Source organism: Mugil cephalus, chromosome 6 (genome assembly GCF_022458985.1).
Source record: "Mugil cephalus isolate CIBA_MC_2020 chromosome 6, CIBA_Mcephalus_1.1, whole genome shotgun sequence".
NCBI classification, from domain to species: Eukaryota; Metazoa; Chordata; class Actinopteri; order Mugiliformes; family Mugilidae; genus Mugil; species Mugil cephalus.
In genome coordinates this window covers 27299332-27315534 of record NC_061775.1, presented here as the reverse complement: position 1 = coordinate 27315534, position 16203 = coordinate 27299332, and the positions used below count along the sequence as shown (strand labels likewise).

The 16203-nt window shown below is 38.2% G+C and overlaps 3 protein-coding genes across 3 annotated transcripts; all 3 read right to left on the bottom strand.

Moving 5' to 3' along the window:
• Window positions 1–1583: 1583 nt before the first annotated feature.
• LOC125009567 (interferon-induced protein with tetratricopeptide repeats 2-like) lies at window positions 1584–4032 on the bottom strand. Its single transcript, XM_047587630.1, has 2 exons — window positions 3585–4032; window positions 1584–3299 (listed from the first exon to the last, which is right to left on the bottom strand). Exons 1-2 carry the CDS (start codon window positions 3590–3592, stop codon window positions 2027–2029), a joined length of 1281 nt encoding a protein of 426 aa, XP_047443586.1. The 5' UTR covers window positions 3593–4032; the 3' UTR covers window positions 1584–2026.
• Window positions 4033–4921: 889 nt separating this feature from the next.
• On the bottom strand, window positions 4922–8630 carry LOC125009545 (interferon-induced protein with tetratricopeptide repeats 2-like). Its single transcript, XM_047587596.1, has 2 exons — window positions 8197–8630; window positions 4922–7920 (listed from the first exon to the last, which is right to left on the bottom strand). Exons 1-2 carry the CDS (start codon window positions 8202–8204, stop codon window positions 6648–6650), a joined length of 1281 nt encoding a protein of 426 aa, XP_047443552.1. The 5' UTR covers window positions 8205–8630; the 3' UTR covers window positions 4922–6647.
• Window positions 8631–9534: 904 nt separating this feature from the next.
• Window positions 9535–13234, bottom strand: LOC125009552 (interferon-induced protein with tetratricopeptide repeats 2-like). The gene is made up of 2 exons (XM_047587603.1): window positions 12802–13234; window positions 9535–12532 (listed from the first exon to the last, which is right to left on the bottom strand). The coding sequence occupies exons 1-2, from the start codon at window positions 12807–12809 to the stop codon at window positions 11260–11262; spliced, it is 1281 nt and encodes a 426-aa protein (XP_047443559.1). The 5' UTR covers window positions 12810–13234; the 3' UTR covers window positions 9535–11259.
• Window positions 13235–16203: the final 2969 nt, after the last annotated feature.

The window sequence follows — 16203 nt, the reverse complement described above, 5'->3', positions numbered from 1 at the left end:
CAGAGCTACATCACCATCCACAGCTCTAAGTGTAGAAACCAGTGGACAGGAAATGGTCTATGTCAAAGGAAAAAGCCCAAAGACTAACTGTGTGATTATCATTTGGGTTACTTGGGGATCAATCTCCTTTCTGCTTATTGACTGATGCATCAGGGTGGCCTTTGTCCAGAACTCATCTTAGCAGCATGTTTTTACTGATGGAAATAAAGTTAAGACTGATAAGCAAAGCAAATAAAAACACAGAGTTTAACAGATCATCTGGAAACAGCTTTATTATGGCAACAACAAATGTGATCCAGGTGAAAGTCGGAGCACGTGCTGGAAACAGACTGAACTCATAGAACATTTGTTTGACTACGGTGCTTTTAGCCACATAGTAAACAGTGTAAAAGTATAATTAGGGCGTGACCAAGCTCAGAGAAAAGAACACTAAATGTAAAAGAACAACTGTACATAGAACACTGAACACATCCAAACAAAGACGACTGGATTTCTCTCAAAAGCAGAACACAAAAAAAAACATAATTAACTGTTCAGCTTTGACCATTCAGTGATACTCAGCACCAGCAATAATTAGGAAGTTATTTACGGGTCAAATGCCCATTTTTCAGAACAAGACCAAGCAGCAACGGGCCAACGCTCAGTTTGACCTTCCAGGCTGAATTATGTATTGGAGCTGCTCTGACTCTCTGACTTTGTCCTTGTTGTTCTTTCTAGACTTTTTTTCTTCAGTTGAACAACCAGCAATGAAAGATAGAGACGCTGCCTTGTGGAAATATTAAACAAAAAATTAAATGCTAGCAACATTCAAAAATCAAGTGATTACAGAGAGATTTTACAGATTTCTTTCTCAGCGCATGTAGACCAACATCTTCCTGATTTATCCCCAGTGTTGTTCCATCTTTATTGTCAGCTCTCAGTGCTGGAGGTTGGCCAGAAACTCCTCTATTTCTCCACACATCTTGCTTCGGTTTCTATTTTTGATCTTCTCCAGATTTTTGATGCTGTCTTCACGAAAGAAGGATTTTTTGTGGTATCTCTGCTGCTCTCATGTGAAATTCTATCGACCTGTGACTCTCATTTCAAATGAAATGCAGAAATTTGGCGTAGTAGTTAAAAAGCATCTGTTTCTCTTTTGGATCCAGATCACTTTCCAGCAGTTCACTATATATTTGATCAGCTGCAGCTTGGTTGGTGTTTAATTGTCACATGATGACAGAATTATACAGTTCTCCCGGATTATTTGACTGCTTCATAACTTTATTGTTCTGGATCCCTCTTATTGTTCTCCACATGTTGATTAGATCTGCTGGGCGGCTGATCCCCTTCAGAGTGACTTTAATATTTTTCTGATATGTGATGATGAGTTGTCATTGTTATTTGTGTAATTAATCATATTCATATTTGTATTAATAGTATATCTTAATTGTTTTATGTCAAAATGTTAAATTACCTCTTGTTTATTTTTTTAAAAAGTTGCACCACAAATAAACATATCATTGTTTGTTAAATCCTGGGAGCTGCACAGAGAGTTGTGTTCGATCAAGATTTTGTCACAGAAGCAGAAAAAACTAAACACTTAATTGGATTTTCTTATGGTTTTATTATTATTATTTTCCATGTTTTGTTTCAGGGTTGTTGTTTATTTTGTTTGTTTTTTTATATTTTCATATAAAACAAAATACATGAATGAACATGAGGAAGAAATTGAAGGACAAAACACTAATGTTAAAGAAAGTGAAGGTTACTCATAGACTTTGGTCAATAAGAAAATATGATGACACGAAGCAACATTAACATATAATCAGTAAATAAGTTTTAAACTGCATCAGGCTTTGATAACAGGATCATTGTTCAGGAGAGAATTTAAGTGTTTAACATCATTTACATCATTTCCCCTAAAAGTTACATTTTAATCAACTTCGACACTTCAATAAAAGGATCATATTAAACCTATTCCTCAGGCTGTGAAAATCAACATCTTCCTGATTTATCCCCAGTGTTGTTCCATCTTTATCATCAGCTCTCAGCGCTGCAGGTTGGCCAGAAACTCCTCTATTTCTCTTCCGTATTTGTTTTTTTTAATCTTTTCCAGCTTCTCGATGCTGTCCTTCCGATAGAAGGATTGTTGTGTTATCTCTGCTGCCATCATGTGGTATTTTATCGACTCTTGTTCCTTCTTTAGGCTGAAATACAAAAACTTTGCGTAGCCGTTGTAAACCATCTGTTTCTCTTTGTCTTCCAGGTCCCTTTTTAGCAGATCTTTGAATATCTGGTTCCCTTCATCTTGGCGTTTGGCTTTTGCATATAAGTTTGCAAGAGTTATTTGCATTTTTAGTGAAGAATCAGGATAGAGAGAAATGACTTCCTCTGAGAGGCTGATGGCTCTGTTGATCATGCTGGGCTCCAGAGGACTGTCGCTTTGAGATAAGATCTTCTCTTTGTAGCAGATTGCAGCATGCTTCTTGAGGTGACGCTCATCTGGATGTCTTTTCAGAGCCTCCTCTGCCAAAATAATAGCTTCATCTTTGTGTAAAAATGTTTTGTACAGCGTCATTAATGGTGTGAAACCACTGTAGCTACTAACTGGTCTACTTAAAATCCTTTTGGCCAACTCATGCGCTTCTTCTTTAACGTTTGTTCCTCTCTGAGCACATGCCTCAAGATAAAGAGCAGCAAGGTACAAGTTCTCTGGATCACGTTCTTTGGCTTTTTTCATTTCAGACCTCAGCTCATTGCCACGGCGTTTATAGACACTTACTAGTGCTAACATGCAGCTGGTCTGCCACTCCACCCTGTCTGGCTGCATCCTGATGGCTCTCTGGAAGTATTCTGCAGCCAGATGCTTTTTGTCTTCACAGAATGTCATCAAGGTCCAGGCCTTTTCAGCGTAGATCTCTGGATGCAGCTGGTCCTCAGATGGAGATGGGTACTCCTTCATCAGGGCGTGGACCTTTGACAGGTAACGCTCACTCTCTGCTTGTTCTCCCAGGTGGTGATGCATCCAAGCCAGGTTCCCGTAGTTCACCAGCAACCAGGGACCATCTGAGACTGTGTTCATCATCTGGTGGAAGGCCTCAGTGGCCCTGCTGAAGAAGCTCTTGGCCTCTTCAATGAAGCCCAGCTGATAGTGGATGAACCCCTGCAGGTTGTAAATGTGACCCAGCCAGCTGTTTCCTTCATTGGTGCCAATGTCCTTTAGTTTGTCTCTGAAACGGAAAAGTTTGGACCTGCTGAAATTCAGATCCCAGGTAAAGTGGCTCTGGAGGGCCTCCAACGTTGGCTGACTCTGAGCAGCACTGATGAAAATGATAAAATGACAAATAAAAAATGAAATATTAAATCATAACAGTAGAAGGAAGGAAGGGACAAAGGTAAAAAAAAAGTATAATCTGTAGGAGAGAAATGATGATGAATGATGACGAAAATAGACAAAAATTGAAAAACAGTAAAGTGGAGAAACAGTGTTAGAACCTAAAAGGATTGGTCAAAGACAAGAAAGAAAGAAAGAAAGAAAGAAAGAAAGAAAGAAAGAAAGAAAGAAAGAAAGAAAGAAAGAAAGAAAACAGGAATCAGCTGCTCACCTCATCATGTAGTTCTCTGGACTCTTTGAATCCAACTCTCTTCATCCTTTTTATATTCTGAGTTTTTTGGGTGCAGTACAATGGTATTCGATGAATGTTATGAATGAAGTACTCTGTGTTCTGTTCCCTCTAATAGAAACTCGCTGAACAAGTTTGAAGTATCGCCGAGAAGGATCTCAAGAGCATAATATTTATATGCTGCTTGTTTGATTGTGGTACAATGGAATTCCACAAATGTTTCATTAAAAAACAACTATGAATGTTGTACTGCTGAAGGACTGTTTGAGTAAAGAGACTAAAGCATAAATGCAAAGTGCTCGATCCGTACCGAATACTCGTTTCAGCTGAGTATCCGGGATACACAACTGAAACGAGTATACGGTACGGATGGAGCACTTTTACCGAGTACGAGTAATACGAGTCAAACGCCTCAATGGTTATCTGACTGTGTCTGCGTTCTGTGATAGGCGTCTTTTCCGTTAACATTTAGAGTTTGTTTTTACTCCGGTGTCTACTTACTGTAGAATATGTAGGAAGGCAGAATCATGATCTCTCCATCAGTTTGTGGCCCCTGGCATGAAACGTGGTGAAGACCCTGATTTAAATTGTAAAAGAGAGTTAGAAGAAATATACATCCACCAGTAAATGCACTCTTTCTTAATTTAATTTGATGTATAAGGTGTATAATAATTCATTTTGCCAAAGGACTTACAGGTTGTTTCAAAATTGATGAACCGATTTCAGAAAACTTAAAACAAGAACTTATATTAAACAACAGTGTGTTTGTGTTCAATGCGTCAACCTGTGAAATAACTACGATGATGAAATGAAATTGTGTAGTTCAACTTCCAGATTTAAAAAACACGCTGTTACAAAACTATAGAAAGCAGCTTTGAAAAAAGTAATGATTTTGGAAGATGAAAACTAAATGTTTGTTGTTCTAGAGAAAAAAATATATTAATGGAGATTTGTTTTGTTTTTGAAAATACACAAACAACAACAAAAAACAAACAAACAAAAAACAAGAAACTGGAGGGATGACCACATCCAGTGAACATGGATGTTTTCTAAATGTTATCAGTATAATTAATGTTCTACATGATGACAGAATTATACAGTGCTCATGGATTAGTTGACTGCTTCATAACTTTATTGTTCTGGATCCCTCTTATTGTTCTCCACATGTTGGTTTGATCTGCTGGGCGGCTGATCCCCTTCAGAGTGACTTTAATATTTTTCTTCATTTCTCTGGGTGACAATGAGTTGTTGTTACATTTCCATTTATTTGGAAACAGTAATGCTGACAATCAACGAAGAAAAAGTCAGAGATGATGGGAGGCAGTTAAAGAAAAGAGATTTATTTACAATACTTAAATGAAAAGGTACACAACAGACAAACCTGCCTATCCAACAAATAAGTCAAATAGAGAGAGAGAGAGAGCAACACAACAGAAGCTTTTCAAATGTCCCTCCTTCTCTGATTGGCTGGAGTGTGAGCCAATCCACAGCTCTTCACACAGGCTGGCAGCCAACCTCCCACCTCTCACCTGCAGGACTACAGCAGAGAGACCAAGAGAGAGACATACACAAATCTATACACATAACAGTTGTCATTGTTATTTGTATGACTAATCATATTCATATTTGTATTAGTGGTATATCTTAATTGTTTTATGTGAAACTGTCAAATTATCTCTTGTTGTAGTTTCAAAAGTTGCACCACAAATAAACATATTCCTATTTGTTAAATCCTGGGAGCTGCACAGAGTTGTGTTTGTGGTTTGTGTTGTGTTTTTTGGGTGCAGTACAATGGTATTCGATGAATGTTATGAATGAAGTACTCTGTGTTCTGTTCCCTCTAATAGAAACTCGCTGAACAAGTTTGAAGTATCGCCGAGAAGGATCTCAAGAGCATAATATTTATATGCTGCTTGTTTGATTGTGGTACAATGGAATTCCACAAATGTTTCATTAAAAAACAACTATGAATGTTGTACTGCTGAAGGACTGTTTGAGTAAAGAGACTAAAGCATAAATGCAAAGTGCTCGATCCGTACCGAATACTCGTTTCAGCTGAGTATCCGGGATACACAACTGAAACGAGTATACGGTACGGATGGAGCACTTTTACCGAGTACGAGTAATACGAGTCAAACGCCTCAATGGTTATCTGACTGTGTCTGCGTTCTGTGATAGGCGTCTTTTCCGTTAACATTTAGAGTTTGTTTTTACTCCGGTGTGTACTTACTTATCAACCAGTGGAGTTCTGGTAACGTGGGTTCGTTCGGACGTGGTGCAGATTAATGTGACTCGCGTTGCGTCTCTGCCCTTCGGAGATTATTTTTTTTTTAACCGTCGACTGGCTCTGACCAGTTTATTTGACTTCACGCAGAGTGTCTGACACTTACTTGTTGTATTCGTTAAAAAATAAAGGTAGCAGTGGTATAAACATTACAAATGAACCTACACCCCCTCGCTGTAGTCGCTCATCCCTCTTTCCTACTACCTCCACTAACCCCTGACACCTTAATAAAGATGGTAACTGACAAATTTATTTTGAAGGTTTTCTGAAATCTAAGTTTTTAGTGGAAGTCTGATTAAACTGACAGGCTTCAGAAGACGGTTTTATTATTGTTATTTTTTATTTTTATTATTTAACAATGTTTCAAGGTTTTCTTCTACTTTTTTTATTTTGACGTTTTCATGTAAAACGAAAAACACAAAGGAGCATAAGAAATATAAAAAGACTAAACACAAGACCAATGTTAAAGAAAGTGAAGGTTACTCATAGACTTTGATCAATAAGAAAATATGATGACATGAAGCAACATTAACATATAATCAGTAAATAAGTTTTAAACTGCATCAGGCTTTGATAACAGGATCATTGTTCAGGAGAGAATTTAAGTGTTTAACATCATTTACATCATTTCCCCTAAAAGTTACATTTTAATCAACTTCGACACTTCAATAAAAGGATCATATTAAACTTATTCCTCAGGCTGTGAAAATCAACATCTTCCTGATTTATCCCCAGTGTTGTTCCATCTTTATCATCAGCTCTCAGCGCTGCAGGTTGGCCAGAAACTCCTCTATTTCTCTTCCGTATTTGTTTTTTTTAATCTTTTCCAGCTTCTCGATGCTGTCCTCCCGATAGAAGGATTGTTGTGGTATCTCTGCTGCCATCATGTGGTATTTTATCGACTCTTGTTCCTTCTTTAGGCTGAAATACAAAAACTTTGCGTAGCCGTTGTAAACCATCTGTTTCTCTTTGTCTTCCAGGTCCCTTTTTAGCAGATCTTTGAATATCTGGTTCCCTTCATCTTGGCGTTTTGACTCTGCATATAAGTTTGCAAGAGTTATTTGCATTTTTAGTGAAGAATCAGGATAGAGAGAAATGACTTCCTCTGAGAGGCTGATGGCTCTGTTGATCATGCTGGGCTCCAGAGGACTGTCGCTTTGAGATAAGATCTTCTCTTTGTAGCAGATTGCAGCATGCTTCTTGAGGTGACGCTCATCTGGATGTCTTTTCAGAGCCTCCTCTGCCAAAATAATAGCTTCATCTTTGTGTAAAAATGTTTTGTACAGCGTCATTAATGGTGTGAAACCACTGTAGCTACTAACTGGTCTACTTAAAATCCTTTTGGCCAACTCATGCGCTTCTTCTTTAACGTTTGTTCCTCTCTGAGCACATGCCTCAAGATAAAGAGCAGCAAGGTACAAGTTCTCTGGATCACGTTCTTTGGCTTTTTTCATTTCAGACCTCAGCTCATTGCCACGGCGTTTATAGACACTTACTAGTGCTAACATGCAGCTGGTCTGCCACTCCACCCTGTCTGGCTGCATCCTGATGGCTCTCTGGAAGTATTCTGCAGCCAGATGCTTTTTGTCTTCACAGAATGTCATCAAGGTCCAGGCCTTTTCAGCGTAGATCTCTGGATGCAGCTGGTCCTCAGATGGAGATGGGTACTCCTTCATCAGGGCGTGGACCTTTGACAGGTAACGCTCACTCTCTGCTTGTTCTCCCAGGTGGTGATGCATCCAAGCCAGGTTCCCGTAGTTCACCAGCAACCAGGGACCATCTGAGACTGTGTTCATCATCTGGTGGAAGGCCTCAGTGGCCCTGCTGAAGAAGCTCTTGGCCTCTTCAATGAAGCCCAGCTGATAGTGGATGAACCCCTGCAGGTTGTAAATGTGACCCAGCCAGCTGTTTCCTTCATTGGTGCCAATGTCCTTTAGTTTGTCTCTGAAACGGAAAAGTTTGGACCTGCTGAAATTCAGATCCCAGGTAAAGTGGCTCTGGAGGGCCTCCAACGTTGGCTGACTCTGAGCAGCACTGATGAAAATGATAAAATGACAAATAAAAAATGAAATATTAAATCATAACAGTAGAAGGAAGGAAGGGACAAAGGTAAAAAAAAAGTATAATCTGTAGGAGAGAAATGATGATGAATGATGACGAAAATAGACAAAAATTGAAAAACAGTAAAGTGGAGAAACAGTGTTAGAACCTAAAAGGATTGGTCAAAGACAAGAAAGAAAGAAAGAAAAGAAAGAAAGAAAGAAAGAAAGAAAGAAAGAAAGAAAGAAAAAACAGGAATCAGCTGCTCACCTCATCATGTAGTTCTCTGGACTCTTTGAATCCAACTCTCTTCATCCTTTTTATATTCTGAGTTTTTTGGGTGCAGTACAATGGTATTCGATGAATGTTATGAATGAAGTACTCTGTGTTCTGTTCCCTCTAATAGAAACTCGCTGAACAAGTTTGAAGTATCGCCGAGAAGGATCTCAAGAGCATAATATTTATATGCTGCTTGTTTGATTGTGGTACAATGGAATTCCACAAATGTTTCATTAAAAAACAACTATGAATGTTGTACTGCTGAAGGACTGTTTGAGTAAAGAGACTAAAGCATAAATGCAAAGTGCTCGATCCGTACCGAATACTCGTTTCAGCTGAGTATCCGGGATACACAACTGAAACGAGTATACGGTACGGATGGAGCACTTTTACCGAGTACGAGTAATACGAGTCAAACGCCTCAATGGTTATCTGACTGTGTCTGCGTTCTGTGATAGGCGTCTTTTCCGTTAACATTTAGAGTTTGTTTTTACTCCGGTGTGTACTTACTGTAGAATATGTAGGAAGGCAGAATCATGATCTCTCCATCAGTTTGTGGCCCCTGGCATGAAACGTGGTGAAGACCCCTGATTTAAATTGTAAAAGAGAGTTAGAAGAAATATACATCCACCAGTAAATGCACTCTTTCTTAATTTAATTTGATGTATAAGGTTTATAATAATTCATTTTGCCAAAGGACTTACAGGTTGTTTCAAAATTGATGAACCGATTTCAGAAAACTTAAAACAAGAACTTATATTAAACAACAGTGTGTTTGTGTTCAATGCGTCAACCTGTGAAATAACTACGATGATGAAATGAAATTGTGTAGTTCAACTTCCAGATTTAAAAAACACGCTGTTACAAAACTATAGAAAGCAGCTTTGAAAAAAGTAATGATTTTGGAAGATGAAAACTAAATGTTTGTTGTTCTAGAGAAAAAAATATATTAATGGAGATTTGTTTTGTTTTTGAAAATACACAAACAACAACAAAAAACAAACAAACAAAAAACAAGAAACTGGAGGGATGACCACATCCAGTGAACATGGATGTTTTCTAAATGTTATCAGTATAATTAATGTTCTACATGATGACAGAATTATACAGTGCTCATGGATTAGTTGACTGCTTCATAACTTTATTGTTCTGGATCCCTCTTATTGTTCTCCACATGTTGGTTTGATCTGCTGGGCGGCTGATCCCCTTCAGAGTGACTTTAATATTTTTCTTCATTTCTCTGGGTGACAATGAGTTGTTGTTACATTTCCATTTATTTGGAAACAGTAATGCTGACAATCAACGAAGAAAAAGTCAGAGATGATGGGAGGCAGTTAAAGAAAAGAGATTTATTTACAATACTTAAATGAAAAGGTACACAACAGACAAACCTGCCTATCCAACAAATAAGTCAAATAGAGAGAGAGAGAGAGCAACACAACAGAAGCTTTTCAAATGTCCCTCCTTCTCTGATTGGCTGGAGTGTGAGCCAATCCAAAGCTCTTCACACAGGCTGGCAGCCAACCTCCCACCTCTCACCTGCAGGACTACAGCAGAGAGACCAAGAGAGAGACATACACAAATCTATACACATAACAGTTGTCATTGTTATTTGTATGACTAATCATATTCATATTTGTATTAGTGGTATATCTTAATTGTTTTATGTGAAACTGTCAAATTATCTCTTGTTGTAGTTTCAAAAGTTGCACCACAAATAAACATATTCCTATTTGTTAAATCCTGGGAGCTGCACAGAGTTGTGTTTGTGGTTTGTGTTGTGTTTTTTGGGTGCAGTACAATGGTATTCGATGAATGTTATGAATGAAGTACTCTGTGTTCTGTTCCCTCTAATAGAAACTCGCTGAACAAGTTTGAAGTATCGCCGAGAAGGATCTCAAGAGCATAATATTTATATGCTGCTTGTTTGATTGTGGTACAATGGAATTCCACAAATGTTTCATTAAAAAACAACTATGAATGTTGTACTGCTGAAGGACTGTTTGAGTAAAGAGACTAAAGCATAAATGCAAAGTGCTCGATCCGTACCGAATACTCGTTTCAGCTGAGTATCCGGGATACACAACTGAAACGAGTATACGGTACGGATGGAGCACTTTTACCGAGTACGAGTAATACGAGTCAAACGCCTCAATGGTTATCTGACTGTGTCTGCGTTCTGTGATAGGCGTCTTTTCCGTTAACATTTAGAGTTTGTTTTTACTCCGGTGTGTACTTACTTATCAACCAGTGGAGTTCTGGTAACGTGGGTTCGTTCGGACGTGGTGCAGATTAATGTGACTCGCGTTGCGTCTCTGCCCTTCGGAGATTATTTTTTTTTTAACCGTCGACTGGCTCTGACCAGTTTATTTGACTTCACGCAGAGTGTCTGACACTTACTTGTTGTATTCGTTAAAAAATAAAGGTAGCAGTGGTATAAACATTACAAATGAACCTACACCCCCTCGCTGTAGTCGCTCATCCCTCTTTCCTACTACCTCCACTAACCCCTGACACCTTAATAAAGATGGTAACTGACAAATTTATTTTGAAGGTTTTCTGAAATCTAAGTTTTTAGTGGAAGTCTGATTAAACTGACAGGCTTCAGAAGACGGTTTTATTATTGTTATTTTTTATTTTTATTATTTAACAATGTTTCAAGGTTTTCTTCTACTTTTTTTATTTTGACGTTTTCATGTAAAACGAAAAACACAAAGGAGCATAAGAAATATAAAAAGACTAAACACAAGACCAATGTTAAAGAAAGTGAAGGTTACTCATAGACTTTGATCAATAAGAAAATATGATGACATGAAGCAACATTAACATATAATCAGTAAATAAGTTTTAAACTGCATCAGGCTTTGATAACAGGATCATTGTTCAGGAGAGAATTTAAGTGTTTAACATCATTTACATCATTTCCCCTAAAAGTTACATTTTAATCAACTTCGACACTTCAATAAAAGGATCATATTAAACTTATTCCTCAGGCTGTGAAAATCAACATCTTCCTGATTTATCCCAGTGTTGTTCCATCTTTATCATCAGCTCTCAGCGCTGCAGGTTGGCCAGAAACTCCTCTATTTCTCTTCCGTATTTGTTTTTTTTAATCTTTTCCAGCTTCTCGATGCTGTCCTCCCGATAGAAGGATTGTTGTGGTATCTCTGCTGCCATCATGTGGTATTTTATCGACTCTTGTTCCTTCTTTAGGCTGAAATACAAAAACTTTGCGTAGCCGTTGTAAACCATCTGTTTCTCTTTGTCTTCCAGGTCCCTTTTTAGCAGATCTTTGAATATCTGGTTCCCTTCATCTTGGCGTTTTGACTCTGCATATAAGTTTGCAAGAGTTATTTGCATTTTTAGTGAAGAATCAGGATAGAGAGAAATGACTTCCTCTGAGAGGCTGATGGCTCTGTTGATCATGCTGGGCTCCAGAGGACTGTCGCTTTGAGATAAGATCTTCTCTTTGTAGCAGATTGCAGCATGCTTCTTGAGGTGACGCTCATCTGGATGTCTTTTCAGAGCCTCCTCTGCCAAAATAATAGCTTCATCTTTGTGTAAAAATGTTTTGTACAGCGTCATTAATGGTGTGAAACCACTGTAGCTACTAACTGGTCTACTTAAAATCCTTTTGGCCAACTCATGCGCTTCTTCTTTAACGTTTGTTCCTCTCTGAGCACATGCCTCAAGATAAAGAGCAGCAAGGTACAAGTTCTCTGGATCACGTTCTTTGGCTTTTTTCATTTCAGACCTCAGCTCATTGCCACGGCGTTTATAGACACTTACTAGTGCTAACATGCAGCTGGTCTGCCACTCCACCCTGTCTGGCTGCATCCTGATGGCTCTCTGGAAGTATTCTGCAGCCAGATGCTTTTTGTCTTCACAGAATGTCATCAAGGTCCAGGCCTTTTCAGCGTAGATCTCTGGATGCAGCTGGTCCTCAGATGGAGATGGGTACTCCTTCATCAGGGCGTGGACCTTTGACAGGTAACGCTCACTCTCTGCTTGTTCTCCCAGGTGGTGATGCATCCAAGCCAGGTTCCCGTAGTTCACCAGCAACCAGGGACCATCTGAGACTGTGTTCATCATCCGGTGGAAGGCCTCAGTGGCCCTGCTGAAGAAGCTCTTGGCCTCTTCAATGAAGCCCAGCTGATAGTGGATGAACCCCTGCAGGTTGTAAATGTGACCCAGCCAGCTGTTTCCTTCATTGGTGCCAATGTCCTTTAGTTTGTCTCTGAAACGGAAAAGTTTGGACCTGCTGAAATTCAGATCCCAGGTAAAGTGGCTCTGGAGGGCCTCCAACGTTGGCTGACTCTGAGCAGCACTGATGAAAATGATAAAATGACAAATAAAAAATGAAATATTAAATCATAACAGTAGAAGGAAGGAAGGGACAAAGGTAAAAAAAAAGTATAATCTGTAGGAGAGAAATGATGATGAATGATGACGAAAATAGACAAAAATTGAAAAACAGTAAAGTGGAGAAACAGTGTTAGAACCTAAAAGGATTGGTCAAAGACAAGAAAGAAAGAAAGAAAGAAAGAAAGAAAGAAAGAAAGAAAGAAAGAAAGAAAACAGGAATCAGCTGCTCACCTCATCATGTAGTTCTCTGGACTCTTTGAATCCAACTCTCTTCATCCTTTTTATATTCTGAGTTTTTTGGGTGCAGTACAATGGTATTCGATGAATGTTATGAATGAAGTACTCTGTGTTCTGTTCCCTCTAATAGAAACTCGCTGAACAAGTTTGAAGTATCGCCGAGAAGGATCTCAAGAGCATAATATTTATATGCTGCTTGTTTGATTGTGGTACAATGGAATTCCACAAATGTTTCATTAAAAAACAACTATGAATGTTGTACTGCTGAAGGACTGTTTGAGTAAAGAGACTAAAGCATAAATGCAAAGTGCTCGATCCGTACCGAATACTCGTTTCAGCTGAGTATCCGGGATACACAACTGAAACGAGTATACGGTACGGATGGAGCACTTTTACCGAGTACGAGTAATACGAGTCAAACGCCTCAATGGTTATCTGACTGTGTCTGCGTTCTGTGATAGGCGTCTTTTCCGTTAACATTTAGAGTTTGTTTTTACTCCGGTGTGTACTTACTGTAGAATATGTAGGAAGGCAGAATCATGATCTCTCCATCAGTTTGTGGCCCCTGGCATGAAACGTGGTGAAGACCCCTGATTTAAATTGTAAAAGAGAGTTAGAAGAAATATACATCCACCAGTAAATGCACTCTTTCTTAATTTAATTTGATGTATAAGGTTTATAATAATTCATTTTGCCAAAGGACTTACAGGTTGTTTCAAAATTGATGAACCGATTTCAGAAAACTTAAAACAAGAACTTATATTAAACAACAGTGTGTTTGTGTTCAATGCGTCAACCTGTGAAATAACTACGATGATGAAATGAAATTGTGTAGTTCAACTTCCAGATTTAAAAAACACGCTGTTACAAAACTATAGAAAGCAGCTTTGAAAAAAGTAATGATTTTGGAAGATGAAAACTAAATGTTTGTTGTTCTAGAGAAAAAAATATATTAATGGAGATTTGTTTTGTTTTTGAAAATACACAAACAACAACAAAAAACAAACAAACAAAAAACAAGAAACTGGAGGGATGACCACATCCAGTGAACATGGATGTTTTCTAAATGTTATCAGTATAATTAATGTTCTACATGATGACAGAATTATACAGTGCTCATGGATTAGTTGACTGCTTCATAACTTTATTGTTCTGGATCCCTCTTATTGTTCTCCACATGTTGGTTTGATCTGCTGGGCGGCTGATCCCCTTCAGAGTGACTTTAATATTTTTCTTCATTTCTCTGGGTGACAATGAGTTGTTGTTACATTTCCATTTATTTGGAAACAGTAATGCTGACAATCAACGAAGAAAAAGTCAGAGATGATGGGAGGCAGTTAAAGAAAAGAGATTTATTTACAATACTTAAATGAAAAGGTACACAACAGACAAACCTGCCTATCCAACAAATAAGTCAAATAGAGAGAGAGAGAGAGCAACACAACAGAAGCTTTTCAAATGTCCCTCCTTCTCTGATTGGCTGGAGTGTGAGCCAATCCACAGCTCTTCACACAGGCTGGCAGCCAACCTCCCACCTCTCACCTGCAGGACTACAGCAGAGAGACCAAGAGAGAGACATACACAAATCTATACACATAACAGTTGTCATTGTTATTTGTATGACTAATCATATTCATATTTGTATTAGTGGTATATCTTAATTGTTTTATGTGAAACTGTCAAATTATCTCTTGTTGTAGTTTCAAAAGTTGCACCACAAATAAACATATTCCTATTTGTTAAATCCTGGGAGCTGCACAGAGTTGTGTTTGTGGTTTGTGTTGTGTTTTTTGGGTGCAGTACAATGGTATTCGATGAATGTTATGAATGAAGTACTCTGTGTTCTGTTCCCTCTAATAGAAACTCGCTGAACAAGTTTGAAGTATCGCCGAGAAGGATCTCAAGAGCATAATATTTATATGCTGCTTGTTTGATTGTGGTACAATGGAATTCCACAAATGTTTCATTAAAAAACAACTATGAATGTTGTACTGCTGAAGGACTGTTTGAGTAAAGAGACTAAAGCATAAATGCAAAGTGCTCGATCCGTACCGAATACTCGTTTCAGCTGAGTATCCGGGATACACAACTGAAACGAGTATACGGTACGGATGGAGCACTTTTACCGAGTACGAGTAATACGAGTCAAACGCCTCAATGGTTATCTGACTGTGTCTGCGTTCTGTGATAGGCGTCTTTTCCGTTAACATTTAGAGTTTGTTTTTACTCCGGTGTCTACTTACTGTAGAATATGTAGGAAGGCAGAATCATGATCTCTCCATCAGTTTGTGGCCCCTGGCATGAAACGTGGTGAAGACCCCTGATTTAAATTGTAAAAGAGAGTTAGAAGAAATATACATCCACCAGTAAATGCACTTTTCTTAATTTAATTTGATGTATAAGGTGTATAATAATTCATTTTGCCAAAGGACTTACAGGTTGTTTCAAAATTGATGAACCGATTTCAGAAAACTTAAAACAAGAACTTATATTAAACAACAGTGTGTTTGTGTTCAATGCGTCAACCTGTGAAATAACTACGATGATGAAATGAAATTGTGTAGTTCAACTTCCAGATTTAAAAAACACGCTGTTACAAAACTATAGAAAGCAGCTTTGAAAAAAGTAATGATTTTGGAAGATGAAAACTAAATGTTTGTTGTTCTAGAGAAAAAAATATATTAATGGAGATTTGTTTTGTTTTTGAAAATACACAAACAACAACAAAAAACAAACAAACAAAAAACAAGAAACTGGAGGGATGACCACATCCAGTGAACATGGATGTTTTCTAAATGTTATCAGTATAATTAATGTTCTACATGATGACAGAATTATACAGTGCTCATGGATTAGTTGACTGCTTCATAACTTTATTGTTCTGGATCCCTCTTATTGTTCTCCACATGTTGGTTTGATCTGCTGGGCGGCTGATCCCCTTCAGAGTGACTTTAATATTTTTCTTCATTTCTCTGGGTGACAATGAGTTGTTGTTACATTTCCATTTATTTGGAAACAGTAATGCTGACAATCAACGAAGAAAAAGTCAGAGATGATGGGAGGCAGTTAAAGAAAAGAGATTTATTTACAATACTTAAATGAAAAGGTACACAACAGACAAACCTGCCTATCCAACAAATAAGTCAAATAGAGAGAGAGAGAGAGCAACACAACAGAAGCTTTTCAAATGTCCCTCCTTCTCTGATTGGCTGGAGTGTGAGCCAATCCACAGCTCTTCACACAGGCTGGCAGCCAACCTCCCACCTCTCACCTGCAGGACTACAGCAGAGAGACCAAGAGAGAGACATACACAAATCTATACACATAACAGTTGTCATTGTTATTTGTATGACTAATCATATTCATATTTGTATTAGTGGTATATCTTAATTGTTT